The 27,863-nt window shown below is 37.8% G+C and overlaps 1 protein-coding gene and 1 non-coding gene across 2 annotated transcripts in view; one reads left to right on the forward strand and one right to left on the reverse strand.

Moving 5' to 3' along the window:
* Positions 1–527: 527 nt before the first annotated feature.
* Positions 528–27,863, forward strand: part of LOC145570988 (wee1-like protein kinase) — a 42,156-nt gene continuing 14,820 nt past the window's right edge. The window contains exons 1-10 of the mRNA XM_081630098.1: positions 528–757; positions 1,021–1,081; positions 1,181–1,247; positions 2,072–2,335; positions 2,516–2,583; positions 2,675–2,784; positions 2,886–2,926; positions 3,019–3,167; positions 3,493–3,840; positions 4,150–4,213. Of these exons, the coding sequence (XP_081486224.1) occupies positions 528–757; positions 1,021–1,081; positions 1,181–1,247; positions 2,072–2,335; positions 2,516–2,583; positions 2,675–2,784; positions 2,886–2,926; positions 3,019–3,167; positions 3,493–3,840; positions 4,150–4,213 (1,402 nt within the window). The remainder of the gene's footprint in view (positions 758–1,020; positions 1,082–1,180; positions 1,248–2,071; positions 2,336–2,515; positions 2,584–2,674; positions 2,785–2,885; positions 2,927–3,018; positions 3,168–3,492; positions 3,841–4,149; positions 4,214–27,863) is intronic.
* On the reverse strand, positions 14,154–14,260 carry LOC145573565 (small nucleolar RNA R71). The gene has a single exon (XR_014097551.1). It is a non-coding gene; the product is annotated as a small nucleolar RNA R71 (small nucleolar RNA).

Here is a 27,863-nt window from a genome sequence, read left to right on the forward strand (position 1 = left end):
AATTTTGCTCAAATAAACTGTTTACCAAACACAGCCATTGTTATATAAAAATAAAATTTGCTACTAGATTATGACTTTTATTTTTATAAAATCTAAAGTACACTTCCTAAAATATCTAAGGAGACATTTACATGCTTTTATTTTTTTAATATATTTCATCCGTTTTAATTTTTAATACCTGATAAATTAATTTTTTATTTTTTAAACCATTTTTTATTTATTATATTGTTATTATAATTAGTCAACATTTCTTAAAAAAAAAAATTCAACACCCATTACACGAGATTTAACCTAGTTCTCACTAAAATCTTTTTAAAAAAAAATAAAAAATTTCCCACTAAAACGACAAAAATCAGAAAAAGCTCACTCCATCTCAAGTTCTCAACAATCAAGTGACCACTGAGTCACTGACAGTCCCTCACACCCCGCGCAAATTCGAATTGATTTTCATTTATTTTGAGTATTTTCACCAAAACCAAAAAACCCTTCTCTTCCATTTTCACTCCTCTCATTCTCCATTACCAGAAATGAAGAAGAGAGGTCAAAGGAGAAACCCAGTTAGAGAGAGAAAACAACCCAAACTTTCTCTCACTAGACCTCTTGAATCTCTACTCTCTCGTCCTCCTCTTATACAACACCCTCAAATTCACGCTTCTTCTAACAACAATCTTCAATCTGATTCTTCTAAGCTCGCTTCCACCGCTGCCGATGCCTCCGATTTTGGTTCTACCGAAATTCTTAGTCAGGATTTTTTCTGGTACAGCTCGTATTCTGATTTTATTGATGATTTTTAATTAAAGTTAATATCTTTAATTAATTGATTAATTGGGTTGTGTTCTATGATAATTGTGTTTTTAATGGGTTTTTGAGGTTATATTGGGTTGTTTGATTGTTGATTTTGATTTGGGTATTGGTTTAATTAGGTTAGGGTTTACTTGATAGGAGTGATTTTTGCTTTGTTGATTGAAATTGGTAATTGGGGTTTTCAAGTAATTTTGTTTTTGGGGAAATTGTTTGCAGCACACCTGATTACATTACTCCGGAATGTCAGAATTTATTTGTTGATTTTGATGCCAATAAGGTGAGTACTGATACTTTCAAGGTTGGTTTTTTTAGTTTTATCTTTGTCTTGGTTTGTCTTGGTGTGATGGAGAATTGGGCATTTTAATTCTATTGGCAGGAACATATTTCATGTCCGGCTTCACCGGAGAAGTTGAAGACTGTCAAGAGTAGAAGATTAAAGGAAGGTGATTGCGTTCTCTGCAAGCTTATAGCATTACATTGGACTTTTTTTTATTTTTCTTTCTAAATTTGGTAATAAATTATGTCTATGTCATTTGATTAAGGTCGTTCTCTTAGCTTGATAGTAGTTCATGATAAAGTTTCTAATCATGCTCTCTAGCTCGTTATGTTAGTGTCGTAGTCATCTCTAGACCATACTTGCCAATATAGTTGAGGGCTTTGCAAGATATTGATGTATTTAATGCGTTGTTGGATTCCTTCTCTGTACTTATCGATGTTATTGTTAGAAGTGTTCTTGATGGGGCTTCTTTTGAAGTCTTGGTTGTTGAATGGGCAGAATGCATGTCCTAGATATTTATCCATCAATGTTGGAATCCAATATATAGTTGTAAACTTGTAACAATTGCCCGACCAATTTATTATTGGATATTCGTGTTTTGATTGCTAGGAATGGGGACTGCTGCTTGACTCTCTACCCATGTGTTTTGAAAAGATCTGCTTCCTGCTTCCATATACTTTTTGTTTCAAACTAGTGATATAATGTGGTCATTATATGTACTTCTCTCATTTCACAACTTTGGCTGTCGATTTGGTTTATAAAAATGTGAAACTATCCTGGTCAATTTGGGTTTCTAATGGTTTTCAAAAGAAATGTATGGTTCATTTGTTTTCCTTTTTGTAGTTTTGAATGGTCCATTTATTTAGTTTGTTTGATTTCATTTTATCTGTTTACTCTATATAGCATCTTTAGTTCTTTACTAACTTTTTACTTGCAAACTCAATAAATTTTTTAATACCTTCATCACTGAATTTTTCATAATCTCAACAGATGGCAGCTTTGTAAAATCTCCAGCTTCTATGTTGGATCATCAACAGGCAGTGGAACTTGCAAATGATGCAAATTATGTGAATGAAAACAAGACAGGAAAAACCGCAGCTACTGCATTGGACAATGGTCCTAATTATGTCCCGAAGTCAGCTATTGCTTTACGCTGCCGTGTTATGCCACCTCCCTGTATAAAGAACCCTTATATAAAGGATGCCGTGGAAATGGATGTGGATCCATTTGGAAGTTGGAGAACAAAGTGTTCAGGTTTTTCCTTATGTTGACTCTCTAGCTACTTCTACTTTCCACTTTATAGGTCCTTTTTAGTCTCTTAAGGTTTACTCACTAGTTTTTTTTTGAAAATCTTTTGATGTGTGGAAGTTCTCTTGGTTATATGGTGCTTATTTTATGAGATAGTGAGAATAAATTTTGTACAATTTTGCTTAGGTTATCTCTCTGCGTCTGCTGGTGCTGAAAGCATGTCACGCTACTGTACCGACTTCCAAGAAATAGAGGTATTGTCAGCAGTTGCCAGATATTATGCAAATACGGAATTGCAAATAAAAGTAAGCTTTAAATAATACTAAATATTTTCCTTGTTCTCAGCAAATTGGAAATGGAAACTTCAGTCATGTATATAAAGTCTTGAAGAGAATTGATGGTTGCCTCTATGCTGTAAAACGTAGCACTAAGCAATTGTGCCTAGACACAGAGAGGTATATTCACTTTTCATTAGAATCTGAAGTAATTCATTTTCACTCATCGGATTGTCAATCCTTATTAACTGGCAACTGCTTTTTTGAATTGTCTACTGCAGGCGGAAAGCTTTGATGGAAGTTCAAGCACTGGCTGCTCTAGGTTTGTCAAATGAGACCTGTCTCAAAGATGCTAGCAATATTTTTATTGTTGACTTTGATAAATGGTCTGAAAGATGATTTCACTTGGTGCAGGATTTCACGAAAATATAGTTGCTTATCACACTTCCTGGTTTGAAAATGAGCAACTGTATATACAAATGGAGCTTTGTGACAATAGTCTTTCCAGTTATAATACATCTTGCTCGCTTACTGAGGAAGAAGTTTTGGAGGTTTTTTTACAGGTAGCCTTTTCTTCTGACTTTTGCCTCGACAATGTTGCCATGTTGTTCTAAGGTTAAATTGATGAGCTATCCAACCTGACATGATTGCCTCTTTGAACTGAAATTTCGGTGCAATTTTCATTATTAAGCTGGATAAAATGAATTTTATCTCATTGCATTGATTTAGTTTTTATTTACCATATACCTTGTTTTTCTTCTATTTTTGGCTTTGGGCGTTATTTTGTTTTCTTTTTCAACTGATCTTTGTATGTTCTTTTGGTGGCTTGTTGGTGTTCTAGTAAGATTATTCCTTGTAGTTCCACATTCCTAAAACTTATGTTTGCAGATTGCCAGAGCATTGCAATACATACATGCAGGAGGAATTGCTCATTTAGATGTAAAGCCAGAAAACATTTATGTTAAAAATGGTGGCTATAAGCTTGGTGACTTTGGTTGTGCCACACTACTAGATAATAGTCTTCCCATTGAAGAAGGTGATGCACGCTATATGCCTCAAGAGATTTTGAACGAGAAGTATGATCATCTTGATAAAGTTGATATATTTTCACTGGGGGTTTCTATCTATGAGCTTTTGCGAGGTTCATCATTGCCAGATGCAATGCATCAGCTTTTGAGAGAGGGGAAACAACCGCTGCTTCCTAGCAATTCACTGCAGTTACAAAACTTGATCAAGGTATAATCTCTCAACTTTAAGTGCACTTTTTAACTTTCCTTCTCCATTTTTCCTCCCTCATCAATCAAACAAAATATATATACGAAGTATCATGCTAATAGTGCTGATCACCTTGAGCTCAACTCATTTTACTTTTAGTGGATAACCTGCACTTGCAGGAAACTTGAATAAAACCCAACAATTCTAAATTCCTAGAAAGAGACAATTGGAGATAGATTTGATCGTTAGGCACTTTTATCAATTTTGTGTTAATTGAAAATGAAGTGATTATCTGTAACAATGTATGATGATTTGCTCATAATTTGACAGCTCATGGTGGATCCAGATCCAACAAGGCGACCTTTATATAATAAATACAAGCAAGGGTGCACAAGTAGTTCACATAGTCACAAGATGAGTTTGCAACCTAACCATGGCTCTAGTTCTCTGAAGGTCGAGGATATGGGTTAAGTCATAAAGGTCCATGGTTAAGAATCCATATGCATTGCACACAAGCCTACCGGGAGGGTTGGAGCGAATGGACAGGATTCCGCGAGTGCGTGATGAAATCGGACTCGACTCCATGGTTTGGTGGATTCACAAACATTACACGTACCCAAATCTGAACTTTGCACATGATAGTGGAATATTCCATTGGGCAGGTGAAGCAGGAACCCCCAGAGGGTTATATCCATATGTAGAACACATATGGGTTCAGAAAAGTGAGAAAATGACTCAATCAATAAGCAAAATCGAGCCAACAACACTAGAAATGGTCAAAGCAAGAAGGCAGACCCCTGGCTCGGTATTGGAAGAACTTGGCGCCAGACTACAGGGACTGTCGCCGCAAAAAAGCAAGGCGACAGAACTGTCGCCAGGCGACAGAAACTTTTTACGGGCGACAAGCCCTGTTTTCTAGACGCTAGTTCCTACATGCCTTGGCAAGTTTCTGTGTTCTTCGAATTTTCCAGATTTCGCATCATCTTTTCGATTCTAGTCATGAAAGATATTTCTCAAATTTCCTACGTGTAAAACTCCAATGGATTGACTCATGGGGTGCTCCCATGAGGACCTTTTAATGCATATGACAATAATGTTATTCAAATCACGCACATGAAATACTTAGAATTTTTCGAGTCTCATCCGCTCATTCTAAATAATTGCCAAAATTAAATAAATTTCAGGAATATAAATAGAAATCCTCCCCAGCGGAGTCGCCAAAAACTGTAGGGAATATTTCAAGCATTACGATAACCCCAAACTTGAACCCCACTGTGATCATACACTAAAGTACGGTGGCATTCCAAAGGGAAAGACAAAGAGCAAAAAGAGTCGCCAACAAGTTTTAGGGACTTGTAAACCCAAAAGACAATCCAAAAGGACCATCAACTACTCCATAAGGTCTTGAACCAAACAGGTTCCGGGGATGAGGGTACGAATCCAATCTACAAAAGAAAGGACCCGCCCTATAAAAATAGGCCTCTACTTTGTTCTACTCGTATTCATGTGCGCTTTTCGAATAACATAAAAACATTATATTAAACCTACCCTGCTTATCTATGTTGGTTGAATATTAATGCACAAATAATACTATTATTGGCGATCACTTGAATTAAAATCACATTAGCCTAAACCAAATTAATAATTATCTTATTAAGCGTGATTTCAAGTACAAATTCCCTTTAAACCTGCATAAAAGGCGTGATCAAGCAATAACAATAAAACATAAATAATATCAAGCAACATAATAAACAATAAACAATAACAACGATGATAATAACATGATATAATAAAGCTTAATAATAACAAGATCCTAGGCATGATACTAACAAGATTAATAACCAATCCTAGCATGTCGCTAAACAATAAAGATCAAAGCTTTAAACCTAACATGGTACTAACATGATATTAGAAAGAGTAAAGGCATCCTAAACATGATACTAGAAAGCATTAAATAACATCCTAACAAGATACTAGAAAGCATAAAATAACATCCTAACATGATACTAGGAATCATAAAACAATAATAAACATGCTTTCTATATTGAAAGAGAGTAATAAGATTACATACTTTGAAGCCTCGTACCTCTTTCTAATAACAAAATACACAAGTTAGTAAACTTCAATGAAAATCAATAAAGAATAATTAAAGAACTAAATCAAATCAAATTAAATAAAGTTTTGACTAGTTTTGGACCAAACCCTCAGAAAATATCAACCTTTCACGTCTAGGGCGAAGGCAACTTCGAACTTGGCTAAGAGACTCTAAGTCTTGTGAATGCGGAATATTGTTTGAAAAAAGCTAGTTTAGAAAGAGAGAAAGAAAGAATTAAGCTATATTGCTTAGAGAGAAAATAGAGAGAATTAAGAAAGAGTTGATGATTGTGAATGTTGATAATTGTGAATGATCTTTGAAAACAGGGATTCGGACGCTATTTATAATGAAAATAATCCGGAAAAACATAGAATTTGATAAGGAATAAAACTCCACGCTGTCGCCAGGAATTAACTCTGTCGCGACACGACAATGTCTGTCGCGAGGCGACAGGGTCTGTCGCGCGGCGACAGACTTGTCGTTTGGCGACAACCTGTATTAGCGCGTTTTTCTTCACGCGGAATCTGATCTTTAATCAACTTGATCTACGGAATCCGTACAGAAGATAAAATATATTTTTTAAGATAACAAAACGATATTTTATTCCAAATAAAAATCTATTAAAAGATAATTAATTATTAAATCTAATAATATTAGAATTAAAAAGAACCTTCTAGAAACTTCTAGAATACTATAATTAATCCTAATAATTTTAGGAATAATAATTAACATTGGGCCTTCCTCTAGATCATTGGGCCGCATTTAAAAATAATTAACCAGGCCCAGTTTAGTATTTTGGCCATAACTTCCTCAATATTCATCGGAATCGATCTTATAATATATCGTTGGAAAGATCTTTTCAAACCCCATCCAACTACACTATTATTGGACCCTAATCATGGACCAAACGTAAACTGGTTCGACTATTTTCAAATAAAATCATTTTCAAAAACAGAGAGAAAAGAATTTTATTAAAACTAAACCGCATCACTCGACTTTCAAACCTCTTTCACCTAATTCGATAATAACACAACGTGAAAGGCATTCATCACTGGGTTTGGTTTTGGGGAGACAAAAATGGGTGTCTACACTTTCTAGTTTAGTTTTATTGCTTTCCTTATATGAAAAACACAAAAAAAAATTGAAAAATCAAAAAAATCAAAAAAAAAAAATACGAACCAATGAATTGTAAATCATGCTTCCTTGTGCCCCATACTTGAGAAAAATTGTTTTGATTCTTGGTATTTGATTTTGAGCATTGTGGATTTGTTGATCATGATTTGAAGTTTAATCACTTGGATTCCTAAACTTGCGTCAATTTTGTCCAACTACTTGTGAATATAGTGCTTGACTAGTTGATTTGGTTAGGAATGTGTGTTAGTTCCTGGTATGTCAATGAATTTGAGTATTGGTTTGCAACTATGAGTAGTGTTTCATGACTCAATATTATGCACATGTGGAGGATGAAGGCATTTGTTCTTTTAGGTAGCCTTCAGATTTATTTAGATACATTTGTTCCCTTCTTGCTACCCATGTTGTTGCCTTGACTTTTTATTTTTTTTAGCCACATTACAAGCCATGTTTGCCCCATTGGTTACTAGTCCCAAGCTTGGCTTGGGGGAGCTATTAGTGAGTGAGGTGAGGGAGTTTGTAGTGTGCACATTATTTGCACAATTTGGGTGGGTTTGAGAAGTATTTTGTTCTTGATTATATTTTTGTTTTGATGAGTTTAAAAGTTGAATATCCTTGGAAAAATAAAAGTGTGATGAAAAAAAAAAGAAGTTCAAGAAAAAAAAAGTGAGAAATATGTTGAAAAAAAAAAGAAAGTGAACTTCTAAAAAAAAAAAAAAAGAGAGAAAAAAAAGTGCAAAAAGAAAAAAAAGTGTTTAATGTTCAAATGTTCTAAGTGAAGGTTGATCAAAAGAAAAGAAAAAAAAAGTTGAGTTTCAATGAAAATATTTCAAGTTTGAGTTCAAAATTTGTTATTCACTCTAGTTCCATTTTATCATATTTTTATGAGTGATATTGTAAGAGTTGGGATTGTTTATATTGTTTGGAGTATATTTGGTGGATTGTTGTTGGAGTTGGTTATGTTGGAGATGTGTATGATCATTATTTTTGATCATGGGTTTGTTAGGATTTGGCTCCCTTAATGCATAGCTTTTCTCTCACATATTTCCCTAAATTTATCCTACCCTTTACCCTAGGCTTACATTACAAGCTTTAAAGACCTTCCGACCTTGTGCATAGAGTTGTGTAAATGTGAAAGTGTTGTTTATCAATGCAAGTTATGACTTGATATATTCCGAGTTGACTAATAGGTTGAGTGTATGTCTTTTTAAACACACGAGTGAGTGAGTTTGGGAGGGCATTGTTCACATAAAGGGGTTGGGACGGAGAGCGATCGAGTACATCTTTTACTCGCCACATATATGAGAGTTGAGTGTGTGAGCACTAGTCTTGAATTCTATATGCTCTTGTGGTTTGCTCTACTTGACAATTGTTGGGGAGGAAGGGTGATTAGGTGAATAAGATTGGTTGATTTTGAAGCATGTTCACCTGATTTGCCTTGAATCGTTTGTGCTTGATTTTTATATTGGGGTGAGGCATGTTTTATTGTTCATTGAGGAGCTCTTTGCTTAGGGACAAGCAAAGGTTTGGCTTGGGGGAGTTTGATATGTCCATTTTATATAGTATTTTACCCCTGTCCCTTGATCATAATTAGTAGTGTTTTTGGCTCTTTAGAGCCACTTTTGTTACTAATATGCGTTTTGGAATTACACCTTTGGAGCATTTTCCCGGGATTTTATGAAGCAACTACGAGCATTGGAGGAGCATGACCGTCGTTGAAGCCCAAGGCCGGCTAGAGCCATCGAGCCGGTGATTAAGGGCTCGGTATTTGGAATACCGAGGTTTGGACCGAGTATTCAAGACCCGAAGAGGAGATCCGGATTGACTTTTGGACAGCATATCTACATGTTTTTTCCCACGCCAGTCCTTGAACGCAGCATACAGATAAACCCGTAAACACAGTACCAACAACAGAAGGCAATGCATAAGCTCATAGCAGCCTGATGGTCTGCTTCTTCAGCTTTCCTTGGTGCATATGGCACAGCCAAATGAATTATATAGCTCATCCCATCTGCATCCCAAACCACGGCAATTGTGTTAGCTTCTCCTTATGTGATTCAATGACCACCATACATTTGACTTTCAGCATCTTACATTAAGAATATGACACACAAAACATGACGACTTGCAGGTGGTTTAGAAATTCTTCTGCCCTTTCAAGCATTATCTTCTGTGCTTGAGCAGTTGAGCATCAGTTTTGATGCTAAATGAACTTTAAAGGTACCTGGGGCAAGATTCTAACCCAAAGTTAATTACGTCATTGTCCAATACATTACGTGTGTACACACATATAGGGAAGTAAGCCCAAACAAAAAAAAGTACTATAAGAAATACAGAACGTGTATAGATGTATTCTATACGTCCAATAATAGTAGATTATTACTTCTTTTTTTTGACAAAGAGAACTAACAAAACTAAAAGTGAAAACAAAGCAAAATAATAGTAGAATACAGAACGAAAACAAATGAAAAATACAAAGTAAATTTTTTAGGAACCAAGGTAGTAATCTACAAGTATAAATTTAAGACTAAGTTGTTATCCATTGAATAAAATAATACTAGTAACATTTTTTTTGCTTATTAGGGCTTGTTCTCTTCATCTTAATTTCAGTTCAGTTTAGCTTTAGTTAGTTTAGTTTAATTCAGTTCCTAACTTCCTTCTCTCATAAATAATTCATTTCAACTCAGTTCAGTTTAGCTCCAATTAGCTTAGTTCAGTTTGGCTCCAATCAGTTTAATTCGGTAAATCAGAATACACCCTTAGTCAACCTAAATGAGTTTGGAAAAGGAATAGAGCACGAGAAATTTCTTACTTTCCTTTGTACAAGCACGATTACTACTACGTAAGAGAAAAGGATGATTCCCATGAGTGTGACAACAAGTGGGTTGACTACACATGCAAAATATTGACTATCGATCATACAACAAAATTTCATGTGAAATTGAGGAGTTCCTTCAAAGATTTTTTTTCCTCATAGTTGGGAGTCATGACATCATTTGCTACTCAAGTTGTCCGAGGAAAAAGTTTCATACTTTAGTTTGTAACTTACTCTCGTGTGATACTAGCTTTGAATGAATGCGATGTATTAATCCATTCATTTCACAATAATTGATACACTTTGATTTTTTTCATTATTTATACACTCAATTTAACTATAAAATTTGAGTAATATTTCAAAAATAATTAGTTTCATATACATGTTTTTAAATAAATATTATTATATTAATATAAAGTTTAATAATATTAACTGTTTAATAAATTTTTATTAATATTTAATTATATACGTAATATATAGAGATAAAAGATACATGCTTTAGTTTTTAACTTACTTGCGTGTGATACTAGCTTTGTAATTGAATCTTTGTTAGACTTTGGCATTGCTAATAATTTCTAGTCGTTCAATTAGTTATCCAATTGCAATCTACCCGCAAGTGTCATCCTTCACCTCAGTCAAATAGAGGCAGCCCGCGTAATAAAAAGCTGTTCCAAATCTTCTAATATTTGACAAATATGTGCATGCATGGCATGGAGCAAAGGATTTTTCCTTAACTCTTTTAAATTACGGAAATTGCTACTAGTACTTCTAAGAGGGGGCAATCAGTTCATCCGTGTTATTAGGTTCGGCCATTCAAGTCACGTCAATTCTAGTCGAGTCATTTTTAGTAGATCGGTTCATGTGGTTTTGGTTTGGGTTCAGTTCATGTTATTATATACGGAGTATATGTTAACACATACTTGTACATGACTACATGATACATCAAATGAATTGATGAGTTCCTATTAAGAACGAAATACTTCATACTACTATTTCTTTTTAACTATGCATATGTAAAGAATCTCCTCCCAAACACTTATACAGATGTAAATCCGATATTTCAAATACATAAGAAAAATAGATACTACATCCATTATTTTATTATAGTAACAAAGAAATTTTATATGTTTTACAAATAATATCTCTTTATTGCAAATAACAAAAAAATAGAGGTAGATCATGAATTCTTATGTATGCCATGAAAAATCACATACGAAGTAAATGCTATCTAAAAATTCCGCTACTCATGGTCCATAATTTCCACTAAGTTAAACATCAAATAATGTACTACTCCGTGTCTCCGTATCAGTTTTATAGCAAATCAAGTTATGTATATAATCACTAACATGTTACTCATTTATTTATTGTCTAATTCTTTTATGCTTTACTCACTTAATTTCCATGTATGAGGTCCAATGGAAAAAACTTTGACCATCTATTAGATATCTAATTATTATTATTATTATTAAATCTCAAAAACAGATAAAGTCATACAACCTACAAAAAATTAGTGGAAAGCCGAGATACAATCTGGGCCCCCACTCCTCTAGTTATAGAAAAACCTATCCTAGTAAAAATATGAGCAGCAACACGAGCCCCAATGTCCTGAGTCGTCGAGAACGTTTGAACCCGTTTCAGCAACGCAACAGCCTCCCTGTCTAATTCCCCAAGTGAAGAAAAGGAGAAGGGAAGGAATCCATATTCAATTGCTCGACAACTAGATTCATACTTGACCCATTTCCGATGAGCTGCATCAATCAAAGCCCACCCCGGAAGAAAGTCAGATAGCCCCGATTGTGTCAAAGGAGAAGACCCTATTAAATCAACACAGACATCACGACCATGATCCTAGGAATACAGTAACACATCTGCAGGTCTAAGGGCCCCGTCGTTCCCTCCAGACAACCCAATGTCAATCTCCTTTCTAGCTAAAATCCCAGATCGATAACAAACATCAACAAGAGTATCCCGAACAACATTATGCCGATTTATAATACCAACCATACTAGCACACGACACCGCGTAATCAACGAAAATATCCCCAATGAAAACCCTTGAACAAGCAGTGCACGGCGTCGAAACAGAGAATAAAGGAACACCCAAGCGGTAGCACAACACACATCGGTAAGTCTTTGCGTTCATCGTCTGACCTAACTGATATGTCCATTTTATATAGTATTTTACCCCTGTCCCTTGGTCATAATCAGTAGTGTTTTTGGCTCTTTAGAGCCACTTTTGTTACTAATATGCGTTTTCTAGTGTTTTCGTAGTTTTGGTTGAGTTTTGTAGGGAATTGCACCTTTGGAGCATTTTCTTGGGATTTTATGAAGCAACTACGAGCATTGGAGGAGCATGACCGTCGTTGAAGCCCAAGGTCGGCTAGAGCCATCGAGCCGGTGATTAAGGGCTCGGTATTTGGAATACCGAGGTTTGGACCGAGTATTCAAGACCCGAATAGGAGATCCGGATTGGGCCGAGGAGTCGAGCCCAATCGCAAGTCCAAAATCTCGAGGAGCCACAAGGGCCCGATCGGGCAAGCATAGCCCCGATCGGGCAAGGCAAGGCAAGGCACCAAGCCTCGTGTGCTAGGCGCGCCCGATCGTGCGAGGCCTAGCACGATCGGGCGAGGTGCGCAGCAAGGAGCACGAGCATAAAGGCGCACCCGATCGGGCGGCCCTTAGCCCGATCGGGCGCGTGTTTCTGAGGAGCTGAGATGTTGAGGCACTTAGTTTCTAATTAGGATCGTTAATTATTTTCGTTTAAGTACGTTTAGGATTGTAATTTTATGACTTAATCTTTCCTTTTACTTTCTCTCTCTACTTAAGACTTTCTCTCTCTAGACTTTTCTCTCTACCTTACTCTTGTTCTCGACTACTTTGTAATTCCGCCGTCTTGGTACGATTTATATTTCAATTAATTTCAGTAATTTCTTCCTTTCAATTCCTTACGGCTTACTTTATTACTTTGCATGTTTTAGATTTAATTATATGTGAGTAGTTTAATTCTAGGGTTTATGGGGATCCATAATTAATATGAAGGGATAATTTGTTATTATTGATTATTGATATTGCATGATAATTTCTTATTGAATTGTTTTAATTCTTTGCAATTAGATTATGAATCGAGCAGATGTAATTTGATTGTGAATGTTTAGCAATATTGAATTGATGAATCGAGCAGATGTTAATTTAGTATTAAAGGCTATTTTCAATAGGAACTTAGATCTAGTAAATTGCGAGAGCCTGTTAGATCTATGTTGGTTAATAAATTGCGAGAGCCTGTTAATCATGTTATTTGTGCAATGTTAATTATTGATTGTTATGTTTTATCCCGGATTATTAATTATTGGTGAACCTGTGACCCCAGGCCTTCTTATTATTGATTTTCTCCCTAAACTCAATCTCCGTAGTATAGTTTCATATTAAAAACAATAAATTGGTTACCTTAATAATTTAGATTATAATTAATTAATTAGGAGTAGAAAGACCAGTTTTCCTGTGGATTCAACCCTACTTCCCTATCTACTGTAGTTAGAGGACTTAGGTAATACTTTTGATTAGGGGATACGACTTTACCCTGTCAAAATTTGGCGCCGTTGCCGGGGAAACGGTTTTATTTTTATTTCTAATTGTTTTTGTAGTCTAGATTATTTTCTTTTTGCCTCAAAGGACATTAGTTCTTTGAGGTAGTTCTAATATCTGTCTTTTTAGTTCTTTGTTTATGCCCAGGTGTTCCAGATCAGGTTACATTCCATTCGATCCTGAGATCGAGCACTCGTTTCATACACAGAAGAATCTTTATAGGCAGATCCTGGCAGGTTCTGGGAGTAACGATATTCCTAGAAATCCATTACCTAATTCTAGTGATTCGGAGCATTCTTCTGATTTAGAACTAGAGATGGGTACACCACCACCACCTCCACCGCGCAAGCTCAGTGATTATTCGCAGCTGTCCCTGACGGATTTTCCACATCTTTCTCCTACACCTGATCTCTAGGGAGTCCAGTTTGAGATCAAGCCCCAGTTTATAACGATGATAGAAAGGAAGCAGTTCAGTGGAGCTAAGGGTGAAGATCCTAATCTTCACATTGCGGATTTCTGTCAATACTGCAACACTATTAGGCGGAATGGGGTAACGCAGGACCAAATCAGGGAGATTCTTTTTCCTTTTTCTTTATGTGGAAAAGCTAAATTGTGGTTTAATGGTTTGAATAGAGCTACACTTGGTATTACTAACTGGGAGACACTTGCTTTGAATTTTTATAATAAATATTACCCTACAGAGAAAACAGCTTTACTGAGAAGCGCCATTCAAAACTTTGCCCAGGAGCCAGATGAAGCATTATATGAGGCTTGGGAAAGATTCAAGGATCTGCAGAGGGAGTGTCCCCACCATAACTTGGCAAAGTGGTAGTTAATTCAAGCTTTCTACAATGGATTAGGGAATGCATCAAGGACAATTTTAGACTCCGCAGCTAGCGGTAGATTTATGAATCTTAATGTTGATGATGCAGGTCAGGTTATCGAAGATATGGCAATACACAATTCTCAATATGGGAATACTAGAGGTTATGCAAATAAGGGCAAGCACCATGTTGATTCAGTAACCCTTATGCAAGCCCAGCTTACATCTATTTGTCAGAAATTAGATAATCTTAGTACTAATATTCCTAATTCTGTTGCTAATGTTTCTGCTGTTACTAACAATGCTAACGATGCTTTCTGTGAAAATTGTGGAAGTGTAGGTCATTATGAACAAGATTGCAGGAGTTCAATGGAGCAAGTTAATGCTTTCCAAACTTACAAGCAAAATAACCCATACTCCAACACCTACAATCCTGGCTACCGGAACCATCCCTACCTATCTTATCGTAGCACCAATGTTCAAAATCCTCCACCTCCACAACAACCACAACAAGCACCCCCTCCACAGCAGAAATATTACCACCCTCATGCTAACCAGAAAGCCCCAGCACAAACCCCTACTACATCTTTTGACCCTGCTTTGTCAGAAATTAGAGCAATGCTGACCAGTATGCAAAAGCATATGGAGAGTAGAGACCAACAAATTGACTCTATTATAACCCATAATAAAGTCATGGACACCCAAATTGCCCAATTGTCCTCTACCCTTCAATCTCGTCAGCAGGGAGCCCTACCAGCGCAGGGAATTCAACCTACGGAACATGCGAATGCAATTACCCTAAGGAGTGGTTCACACTACGATTGGCCCCAAATGCCCAAAGAGGATGAACCTGATTTAATTGATATTGCTAATCCTGATTCCGTTGTACCAAATGCCCCTGTAGGGCTCCAGGGTAAAATTGTTAATACTAATATTTCTGATGATTCATTGCAGGGTATAACCTCAGGGAAGGATGCACCCCAGGAGAAGAGTAGGGAAGCACCACCAGTTATCAAGCTACCATTCCCTAACCGTCACTTGAAGACTAAGTTGGATAAGCAGTTTGGTAAGTTTTTGGAGGTAGTAAAAAATTTGCAGGTAACAGTTCCTTTCACAGAACTTATTACTCAGGTTCCTGCATATGCTAAATTCATGAAAGATATTTTGACTAGGAAAAGGGCCTTTAATGAAGTAGAAACTGTAGCATTCACTGAGGAATGTAGTGCACTTTTACAAAATAAATCCCCTCCTAAATTAAAGGATCCCGGTAGTTTTTCTATCCCTTGTCATATTGGAAATGTCTTCATTGATAAAGCATTATGTGATCTAGGTGCTTCTGTTAGTGTGATGCCATCGTCTGTATGTTCTAAATTAAATATGGGTGATTTAAAAGTTACTAATATAACTTTGCAAATGGCAGATCGTTCTGTTAAATACCCCTTAGGTATTTTAGAGGATGTACCTGTTAGAGTTGGTAAATTTTTTATCCCTGTTGATTTGTTGTTTTAGACATGGCTGAGGATACGCAAACTTCCATTATATTAGGTAGACCTTTTCTCCATACTGCAGGAGCCATTATTGATGTCAAAAATGGTAAACTAACCCTTTCTGTTGGCGATGATAATATCACTTTTAACTTAGGGAAGGTTTTAAAAGGTCCCATGCTTGAAGAAAATTGTTATTTAATTGATGTGCTTGATGTAATGGATGATATTCGTGAGGAAAGCTTACCACAGGTTCTTGCAAGGGACCCTTTCGAGGAAATTCTTTGTGGAAATTTGTCTGCAGGTGACATGAGCATATGGAGCAAGGAGGTGGATGACATAGAAAGAGCTCTTGCCACCAAGGAATTTGATGCTAATGATTGTGTGAAGGTAGTAAATTTGGTTCAGGAATCAAAACCTGTAGAGGTGAAGAAACCTGAACTAAAACCTCTCCCTTCTCATTTAAAATATGTTTTTCTTGATGAGCAGGAATTGTACCCTGTGATCATTAGTACTGCACTGGATGACCCACAAACTTCCCAACTTCTAGAGGTTCTAAGAACCCATAAAAGGGCAATAGGGTACAGTATTGATGATCTCAAGGGTATAAGCCCTGATTTTTGTATGCACAGGATACACTTAGAGGACAACTACAAACCCTGTATTCAACCCCGGAGGAGGTTGAATCCTAATATGCAAGAGGTAGTTAAGAAAGAGGTTATGAAATTACTTGATGCAGGTATTATATATCCTATTTCTGACTCCAAATGGGTAAGTCCTGTACAGGTGGTTCCTAAGAAGGGTGGGATGAATGTTGTTAAAAATGATAAAAACGAATTAATTCCCACTAGAACTGATACAGGGTTGCGTATGTGCATTGATTATCGTAGATTAAATATCGCCACTAAAAAGGACCACTTCCCTCTTCCCTTTATTGATCAAATGCTTGAGAGGTTAGCAAATCATAAGTTCTTTTGCTATTTGGATGGGTATTCGGGATTTTTCCAAATCCTGATCCACCCTGACGATCAGGAAAAGACTACATTTACATGCCCTTATGGCACTTTTGCATACCGTAGAATGCCTTTTGGTTTATGTAATGCACCTGCTACTTTTCAACGTTGCATGATGAGTATTTAAACTGAGTTCATAGAGTCTATCATGGAAGTCTTTATGGATGATTTTAGTGTTTATGGTTCTTCATTTGATGCATGCTTAATTAACCTTGCTAAAATCCTGAAAATATGTGAAGAATGCAACTTGGTTTTAAATTGGGAGAAGTGTCACTTTATGGTGACAAAGGGAGTAGTCCTTGGTCACATTGTATCTAATAAGGGCATACAGGTAGACAAAGCTAAGATTTCAGTGATTGAGCAATTACCTCCCCCAGTTAATGTTAAGGGAATTAGGAGTTTCTTGGGTCATGCGAGGTTTTATCGCCGTTTTATCAAAGATTTTTCTAAAATTGCTAAACCACTAACTCAGCTTTTGCTTAAGGATGCCCCTTTTGTTTTTACTGACGAGTGTCTTGAGGCTTTTGACAGGATTAAGCAGGCTTTGATATCGGCACCCATCATATGTGCACCCGATTGGAACCTTCCATTCGAAATCATGTGTGATGCAAGTGACTTTGCTCTAGGAGCCGTGCTTGGACAAAGGAAGGATAAAGTTTTGCATGCTATTTATTATGCAAGCAAAACTTTAGATGAGGCCCAAGTCAACTATGCCACCACGGAAAAGGAGTTTCTTGCTGTTATATATGCTTTAGAAAAATTTAGATCATATCTTGTTGGTTCTAAAGTCATTGTTTTTACTGACCATGCATCTTTGAAATATCTAATAGCTAAGGCGAAATCCAAGCCAAGGCTACTCCGGTGGGTTCTTTTGATCCAAGATTTCAATATCGAGATAAAAGATAAAAAGGGAGCAGAGAACGTAGTGGCAGACCACTTGTCACATATCAGGTATGATGAGGGTAAGGATTCTCTTCCTATAGATGATTCGTTCCCTGATGACAACCTGTATGCAGTAGTAGAGCATCACCCTTGGTATGCGGATTTTGCTAATTATTTAGTGTGTGGTACTCTACCTCCTGACTTGTCTTACCAACAGAAAAAGAAATTCCTTTCTGATGTTAAACATTATTTTTGGGATGATCCTTTTTTGTTTCGTGAGTGTGCAGATGGATTATTTCGCAGGTGTGTTCCCGAATGGGAGGTTCACGGCGTTCTTACAAGCTGTCACACTTCACCCTATGGTGGACATCATGGCCCCACTAAAACGGTGGCTAAGATTAATGAGTCAGGCTTCTTTTGGCCTACCATGTTTAAAGATGCTAACACTTTTGTGCAGGCTTGTGACTCTTGCCAGAGGACTGACAACATTTCGCGGAGGCATGAGATGCCCCAAACTGGGATTCTTGAAGTTGAAATATTTGATGTTTGGGGTATCGATTATATGGGGCCGTTCCCATCTTCCAATGGGAATTGTTACATACTTGTAGCCGTAGATTATGTGTCCAAGTGGGTAGAAGCCATAGCCTCACCAACAAATGATTCTAAGGTAGTCATCAAGTTATTTAAGAAGATCATATTTCCCAGGTTTGGTGTTCCACGAGCTATTATTAGTGATGGGGGTACCCACTTCCATGAGAGACAATTGGATAACCTACTTAGGAAGTATGGTGTGTATCATAGAACCGGGCTTAGTTACCATCCCCAAACTAGTGGTCAAGTTGAGGTCTCTAATAGGGAAATCAAGGCGATCTTAGAGAAGGTTGTAGCCAAGTCTAGGAAGGATTGGAGTATGAAGCTTGATGACACACTCTGGGCATACCGAACAACATTTAAGACACCGATTGGTACTTCACCTTATAGACTAGTTTATGGCAAGGCATGTCATCTTCCCGTAGAGTTGGAGTACAAAGAATTTTGGGCGATCAAAGAGCTTAATATGGATTCTAAGGCCGCGGGTAAGAAGAGACTTCTCCAACTCAATGAGTTGGATGAGTTTAGATTGTCGGCATATGATAGTGCACGGATCTACAAGGAGAAGACCAAGAAGTGGCATGACAAGAGGATCCTACCAAAAGAGTTTGCACCGGGTGATAAGGTTCTCCTCTTTAACTCTAGATTAAAGATTTTTCCAGGAAAGTTGAAATCTAGGTGGTCCGGTCCCTTCACTGTCACAAAGGTGAACAAGTTTGGTTCGGTGGAGTTGGTGAATGACAAGGGTAAAGAGTTCATGGTAAATGGCCAAAGGTTGAAAGTGTATCATGAAGGTGCTACCATTAGAGATGTGGAGGAGACTCTCCTAACTCTACTTCCAAAATGAGCTCAAGGGTGGTAAGAGGGTCGTGCGGGACCTAGATAAACCAGCGCTTTGCGGGAGGCAACCCGTATCTCTTGCTTTCTAGACTAGTTTCCTTTTCTCTTATTTTTATTTTTATTTTAGAGAGGTGAGGAGAGTGATATTTTACCATTTATAAGTGTTGTTGTACAGGTATGAATTTGACAGGTAAAAAGACTTAGAAAAATTTGAAGAAAAAAGAAAGACCTTGTGTTGACCCGGAGCTGCAAATTCCAGGGTGGGAGAGGGTGGTCATCACCACCCAAAAGCAAAAGCAACGGATGCTCAACCTCATCTCACGACAGGTAATTCCTACCCGTTTTATTCATCACCCCACACTCTCTAGACTAGGAATTGATAAGCATGTTGAAAAACTATTTAAAGGAATTGGCATGAGTGGTTTGTTCAAATTACACTATGATACTTATGATTATTTGACTTTAGAATTTATTTCTAGTTTTAATGTCATAAAATCAAATGCCTTAATCTCTCATGTTCAATTTCGTTTGTTTAATAATGATATTAGATTGTCTTTGAAAGATTTTGGAAAATTGTTTGACTTGAAATCGGATAGACCGATTGAACTACCCCAAGACAACATCACCTTTGTCTACCATGCTTTAACGGGGAATCCTAACTTGAACCTCCAACATGCCAAGGGCACTTGGATTCAACATCCCGTGCCAAAACTTTGGCAACGATTTGTTGGCCTCACCATCTTTGGGAGGCATGAACCCGCAAATGTGAGGAGGGATGAACTAGAACTATTAGGGTCTTACATGATCCCTAGGAGTGACAAGTTAAACATAGTTCATAGGATGGCCCAACACTTCCAAAGGGTGGCCAATGCAGCCGAATCAGGTAGGTCTAGGGTCCCAATTTATTTTGGTGGGTTAGTAACTCACATAGCGGTCAAACACCTAGGTTGGACCCCTAGCGGTGATGGTAAGGTAGCCGGCCCAACCTTAATGGAAGCACCCTACTTAGGAGGGCTTAATTAGATAAATGTGATAGGGGGTGAGACTTGGTGGGTGATTCATAGGGAGTCGGGTAGAAGGGACAATGCTTTCACCTTACCCTATGTATGATGATTATGCCCGTCGGGGGGCTATTCCCCCCGAATCACTTGTTCCCGATTGGTTTCAATATCCCCAAGGGGGATACACGAACCCAAGTGCCTACGGTACCTATGTGGACTATTCATCGGTCCATGAATATGGGACTGATGCTCCTTTTGGTGGGCTTGGGGGGAATGTGGACCCTAACTATTTTGCAAGTGGTTCGGGTTATGGTGGTGGTGGTTCGAGCCATGGAGGGGCCGGTCCTAGCCATGGTGGTAGCGGCTATTCGACGATGGATGAGGATGAGGAGTAGGTTACACTCCCAAGTCAATGAGGGCATTGCTTGATTTGGCTTGGGGGGGTAATCTTTCGCTTGGTAACTCTCTTTCCTTTCTCTCTATTTATTTGCTTTCTAGTGTAGTTTTTATTTGCTTTCTGTAGGGAATATTTCAAGCATTACGATAACCCCAAACTTGAACCCCACTGTGATCATACACTAAAGTACGGTGGCGTTCCAAAGGGAAAGACAAAGAGCAAAAAGAGTCGCCAACAAGTTTTAGGAACTTGTAAACCCAAAAGACAATCCAAAAGGACCATCAACTACTCCATAAGGTCTTGAACCAAACAAGGTCCGGGGATGAGGGTACGAATCCAATCTACAAAAGAAAGGACCCGCCCTATAAAAATAGGCCTCTACTTTGTTCTACTCGTATTCATGTGCGCTTTTCGAATAACATACAAACATTATATTAAACCTACCCTGCTTATCTATGTTGGTTGAATATTAATGCACAAATAATACTATTATTGGCGATCACTTGAATTAAAATCACATTAGCCTAAACCAAATTAATAATTTTCTTATTAAGCGTGATTTCAAATACAAATTCCCTTTAAACCTTTTAAAAGGCGTGATCAAGCAATAACAATAAAACATAAATAATATCAAGCAACATAATAAACAATAAACAATAACAACGATGATAATAACATGATATAATAAAGCTTAATAATAACAAGATCCTAGGCATGATACTAACAAGATTAATAACCAATCCTAGCATGTCGCTAAACAATAAAGATCAAAGCTTTAAACCTAACATGGTACTAACATGATATTAGAAAGAGTAAAGGCATCCTAAACATGATACTAGAAAGCATTAAATAACATCCTAACAAGATACTAGAAAGCATAAAATAACATCCTAACATGATACTAGGAATCATAAAACAATATTAAACATGCTTTCTATATTGAAAGAGAGTAATAAGATTACATACTTTGAAGCCTCGTACCTCTTTCTAATAACAAAATACACAAGTTAGTAAACTTCAATGAAAATCAATAAAGAATAATTAAAGAACTAAATCAAATCAAATTAAATAAAGTTTTGACTAGTTTTGGACCAAACCCTCAGAAAATATCAACCTTTCACGTCTAGGGCGAAGGCAACTTCGAACTTGGCTAAGAGACTCTAAGTCTTGTGAATGCGGAATATTGTTTGAAAAAAGCTAGTTTAGAAAGAGAGAAAGAAAGAATTAAGCTATATTGCTTAGAGAGAAAATAGAGAGAATTAAGAAAGAGTTGATGATTGTGAATGTTGATAATTGTGAATGATCTTTGAAAACAGGGATTCGGACGCTATTTATAATGAAAATAATCCGGAAAAACATAGAATTTGATAAGGAATAAAACTCCACGCTGTCGCCAGGAATTAACTCTGTCGCGACACGACAATGTCTGTCGCGAGGCGACAGGGTCTGTCGCGTGGCGACAGACTTGTCGTTTGGCGACAACCTGTATTAGCGCGTTTTTCTTCACGCGGAATCCGATCTTTAATCAACTTGATATACGGAATCCGTACAGAAGATAAAATATATTTTTTAAGATAACAAAACGATATTTTATTCCAAATAAAAATCTATTAAAAGATAATTAATTATTAAATCTAATAATATTAGAATTAAAAAGAACCTTCTAGAAACTTCTAGAAAACTATAATTAATCCTAATAATTTTAGGAATAATAATTAACATTGGGCCCTCCTCTAGATCATTGGGCCGCATTTAAAAATAATTAACCAGGCCTAGTTTAGTATTTTGGCCATAACTTCCTCAATATTCATCGGAATCGATCTTATAATATATCGTTGGAAAGATCTTTTCAAGCCCCATCCAACTACACTATTATTGGACCCTAATCATGGACCAAACGTAAACTGGTTCGACTATTTTCAAATAAAATCATTTTCAAAAACAGAGAGAAAAGAATTTTATTAAAACTAAACCGCATCACTCGACTTTCAAACCTCTTTCACCTAATTCGATAATAACACAACGTGAAAGGCATTCATCACTGGGTTTGGTTTTGGGGAGACACAAATGGGTGTCTACAGAAGCCCCCACATTGACTGAGTTTGAAGAAACTTAAGTTTCGAAAACGAAAGTCAAAGTATTGATAGGGACGGAGAATGATTCAAAACGTTCTTCGATTCCAAATCATTCTTATAACGCCGATACCTGCAAACTAATCATTAGTTAAAACAGATATAAGAGTTAAGAAACGCGTATCTTGCACCGTCGAGCACACGTCTCTGAACGTAACCGTTTGCTGTTGCTTCATTTGTTGTTTGTGACAACACCCACAGTGCCTCGTGAACGCCATCGTTGAAGATAACCATATGTCGTCGTCTTCAATATTCTTGGTCACAATCCTCCACAGTATTTCGGGAACATCGTCGAAAATAACTGTATGTCGTCATCTTCAGCTGTGGCCGTACGTCGCCACGACAGTACGTCGCCGCTATAGACAATCTCTTCTTTACCTTGAGGGACCATCGAAGTTGACCTTGCTTTGCCATCTCCAAATTTTGTGACACTACCTCGCCACGGCCGTGCTTCGCCACTAGACAACTCCTCTTTATGTTGGGACATCGCCAAAGAATCATTCTACTTATTGACCCTTAATATATTGTTATCATCGCTTTTGTATATTTGTGCCAGTACTTTGGTGCTTTTGCCTTTGTGAACCATTACTTTGGTGCCTCAATTGAACCAATATTTCGGTGCCTGTTGAACCAATATTTCGGTGCCTTATTTGTTGAACCAATATTTCGGTGCCTTATTATGAGCCAATACTTAGGCGCTTTATGCTAAGTGAGACGATCTTTCATCAAGTCGATCACTCAGTGCATTGCAATCAAGCTGACTAAATCATGTCAATTTGCTTAAAGGGGCTAACTGGCGTACCAAGGAACCCAAATTACTAAATTAGACCCACAAAACCATAAGGAGGGGCCCAGCACTCTGTCGCCGCTCCAGCGCTGGCCAGAGATGCCTGTCGCGAGCCTTTGCATCTGTCGCCGCGCAACAGAGTCTGTCGCCTCGCGACAATTCTGTTATTTGGCGACAGAATCGGGGTTTTAAACCCGTCTTCTTCTTCATTTCTATTTCGCTGCTCTGCTTCTCAAACTTTCGCAAAAACTTCAAATCACTCGTTCTCGCTCATTTCTTAACCAAATTCGCTCAAACTTGTTGCAAATCAAAGCTTTTCTCATCTATTTTCCCGATCCATGTAAGTTTTGCTCAAACTCTACTCGGTTTTTGACGAATTATGCATTGTTGTTCGCGAATTTTCGAAAAATTCGAAAATGTTCTTGCTTAATTTGCTTTGTTTGTTGAATTTTATGCCTTGAATTTGTTTAATTATGCTTGTACATTACCTTGGGAGTATTTTGAGACTTGTTTGACTCAATTTGGTGAAGAAACGAAGGATTCACCATTGTTGGACCTCTTGAGGTCGTGAATAACAATGTGGATCGTTCTTTGCATTTTTACTGCTTTTACTTGTACAATTTGTCACAATATCCATCATATGTTTGCAAGAAATTGTTTATTGGCTGAAAGAACATTTCCATGCTTATTTGAAATTTTGCTCTGCTTTAGTACTACGTACTCTGTTTTTTTTTTTGTTTTGCGAACATAGTATCATGCGGCCTAGGCGAACCTTAGATACTGTAAAGCCTTAAACTTAATTACTTTTACATACTTTAGCATGGCTAGACGACGTGGTAACTTTGGTTGGTTAATACGATCCGTTCATCGGTCCGGTTCTCGATCGAGGGACACGCGTCGAGAGGACGAGCCCACCAGCGAGGGCGAGGACGTGCCTTCTACTTCCAGGCTGGGTCTCATGCCGGATTGGGACGAGCGCACCCTGTTTCATGCGCCGGTTCATCATTTGTCGGAGCGGATCCGACGAGGTCTTGCGAGTGGGAGGACCCGTAGCCATGGCTCGGGTAATTCCACCATCATTTCTCTGTACGACAACTTCATCAATCGCGATGAGGGTCTTCGTCGTCTTTGGGAGTCATGTGGGTTGACTCCTTTACTGCAGGCCACCCGGGCCATGTTTTCATACGATGGGGGTAACCTCGTCGTCCGAGCTTTGGTGGAGTTCTTTTGGGACACCACCAACACCTTTCATTTTCCCTGGGGTGAGATGACAGTCACTCCAGCTGACTTCAGCCTCATTACGGGGCTAGAGTTTCAGTCTATTCCTCTGCCTTTCGATGCCGGTGTTACTGTCTATTCGCCGGAGGTTCAGGAGCTATTGGGGCCGATCGTTGTTCGAGCCCAGGCTGAGGCTCAGTCGGGACAGCTGAGTTCCCGATGTATTCGTCGCGGCACGCTGGCTGCAGCTTTTGAGGATGCTGCTACCACTCGAGAGCAGCGGGTGCACATCTTCATACTGATCTTGTTATCAGGGACGTTTTCCCCTGACCAAGGTAGTAGAGTACTACTATACTACCTGTCTGCTGTTCACGACCTCCAGTTGGTCGGGGCATATGACTGGGCCAGCATGGCCTATGCGGATTTTCTACTGGGCTTGCGGCGCACCTGTCGTCACAAGGCCTTGTCTGGAGAGATAGCCCTTTCCAGTTTCTGGAGGGTCGTAGAGGTACATCTCCTTTCCTTTTTGAGGTTTTAACTCTAAATTTAGAAGCACAATCTTTGCTAATTTTCATTTGTTCCGTATAGATCTGGTTCTACGAGTATTTTCCTTCTCTTGCACCTGCGAGACCTTCTCCTCGCGTGCTCCCTATCGCTGCCAGTTGGGGAGGCCGCAGAGGTCCGCCTGAGGTGCTGCGCCTTCGAGAGATGATTCTCACGGTTGGTTTCTTCAATTTATACTTTTCTTTTATCGTCTTTTGGTGTCAGTATCTTACTTAGTAATGTTTTCAGGAGCCTAGCCCGGTCTATCGACCTTGGGCTGCTTTCCCTATCTCTGCGCTGGCGGCGCAGTATACAGCTGAGCGTCGTTACTTTCTGGGGACGTACGACGCGGTGGTCTACCTAGGGGAGAGGGTAGCCATCCAGCACTCCTCAGATACTTTTGTTGTCCCGCTCCTCCACCTAGGCATATGTTCCACGATGCCTCACAGCGGGATCGTGCTGGTGGACCTACTCGGGGTACTCCTTGGAGGTCCTACGTTCTCCTTGAGCAGAGCTACGAGGAGGACCTGCTGCCGTTGCTAGCGCCGGCTCCTGTCCTTTCAGAGGAGGCAGCGGTATGCTTTCATTTATTTAGTTTATCTTCCTTTAGGTAGCCCCCAAGTATCTTTCTAATCTTTTCATTCTTAACAGGCTGGCCCTAGGGAGTTCATCCCTCCGAGGATGTCCATACGTTACCAGGGCACATATGGGCCGATTGAGGAGCTTATTCCGCCAGCTCCGGAGGGAGAGCAGTTCGTGGAGCGGTCTATTCCTCGTCACCAGACTCGAGTAAGTGGTTCCAAAGGGAAAGACAAAGAGCAAAAAGAGTCGCCAACAAGTTTTAGGAACTTGTAAACCCAAAAGACAATCCAAAAGTACCATCAACTACTCCATAAGGTCTTGAACCAAACAGGGTCCGGGGATGAGGGTACGAATCCAATCTACAAAAGAAAGGACCCGCCCTATAAAAATAGGCCTCTACTTTGTTCTACTCGTATTCATGTGCGCTTTTCGAATAACATACAAACATTATATTAAACCTACCCTGCTTATCTATGTTGGTTGAATATTAATGCACAAATAATACTATTATTGGCGATCACTTGAATTAAAATCACATTAGCCTAAACCAAATTAATAATTATCTTATTAAGCGTGATTTCAAATACAAATTCCCTTTAAACCTTTTAAAAGGCTTGATCAAGCAATAACAATAAAACATAAATAATATCAAGCAACATAATAAACAATAAACAATAACAACAATGATAATAACATGATATAATAAAGCTTAATAATAACAAGATCCTAGGCATGATACTAACAAGATTAATAACCAATCCTAGCATGTCGCTAAACAATAAAGATCAAAGCTTTAAACCTAACATGGTATTAACATGATATTAGAAAGAGTAAAGGCATCCTAAACATGATACTAGAAAGCATTAAATAACATCCTAACAAGATACTAGAAAGCATAAAATAACATCCTAACATGATACTAGGAATCATAAAACAATAATAAACATGCTTTCTATATTGAAAGAGAGTAATAAGATTACATACTTTGAAGCCTCGTACCTCTTTCTAATAACAAAATACACAAGTTAGTAAACCTCAATGAAAATCAATAAAGAATAATTAAAGAACTAAATCAAATCAAATTAAATAAAGTTTTGACTAGTTTTGGACCAAACCCTCAGAAAATATCAACCTTTCACGTCTAGGGCGAAGGCAACTTCGAACTTGGCTAAGAGACTCTAAGTCTTGTGAATGCGGAATATTGTTTGAAAAAAGCTAGTTTAGAAAGAGAGAAAGAAAGAATTAAGCTATATTGCTTAGAGAGAAAATAGAGATAATTAAGAAAGAGTTGATGATTGTGAATGTTGATAATTGTGAATGATCTTTGAAAACAGGGATTCAGACGCTATTTATAATGAAAATAATCCGGAAAAATATAGAATTTGATAAGGAATAAAACTCCACGCTGTCGCCAAGAATTAACTCTGTCGTGAGGCGACCTGTCGCGAGGCGACAGGGTCTGTCGCGCGGCGACAGACTTGTCGTTTGGCGACAACCTGTATTAGCGCGTTTTTCTTCACGCGGAATCCGATCTTTAATCAACTTGATCTACGGAATCCATACAGAAGATAAAATATATTTTTTAAGATAACATAACGATATTTTATTCCAAATAAAAATCTATTAAAAGATAATTAATTATTAAATCTAATAATATTAGAATTAAAAAGAACCTTCTAGAAACTTTCTAGAAAACTATAATTAATCCTAATAATTTTAGGAATAATAATTAACATTGGGCCCTCCTCTAGATCATTGGGCCGCATTTAAAAATAATTAACCAGGCCCAGTTTAGTATTTTGGCCATAACTTCCTCAATATTCATCGGAATCGATCTTATAATATATCGTTGGAAAGATCTTTTCAAACCCCATCCAACTACACTATTATTGGACCCTAATCATGGACCAAACGTAAACTGGTTCGACTATTTTCAAATAAAATCATTTTCAAAAACAGAGAGAAAAGAATTTTATTAAAACTAAACCGCATCACTCGACTTTCAAACCTCTTTCACCTAATTCGATAATAACACAACGTGAAAGGCATTCATCACTGGGTTTGGTTTTGGGGAGACACAAATGGGTGTCTACACTTTCTAGTTTAGTTTTATTGCTTTCCTTATATGA

Source organism: Chenopodium album, chromosome 12 (assembly GCF_948465745.1).
Source record: "Chenopodium album chromosome 12, dcCheAlbu1.1, whole genome shotgun sequence".
Classification (NCBI taxonomy): domain Eukaryota; kingdom Viridiplantae; phylum Streptophyta; class Magnoliopsida; order Caryophyllales; family Amaranthaceae; genus Chenopodium; species Chenopodium album.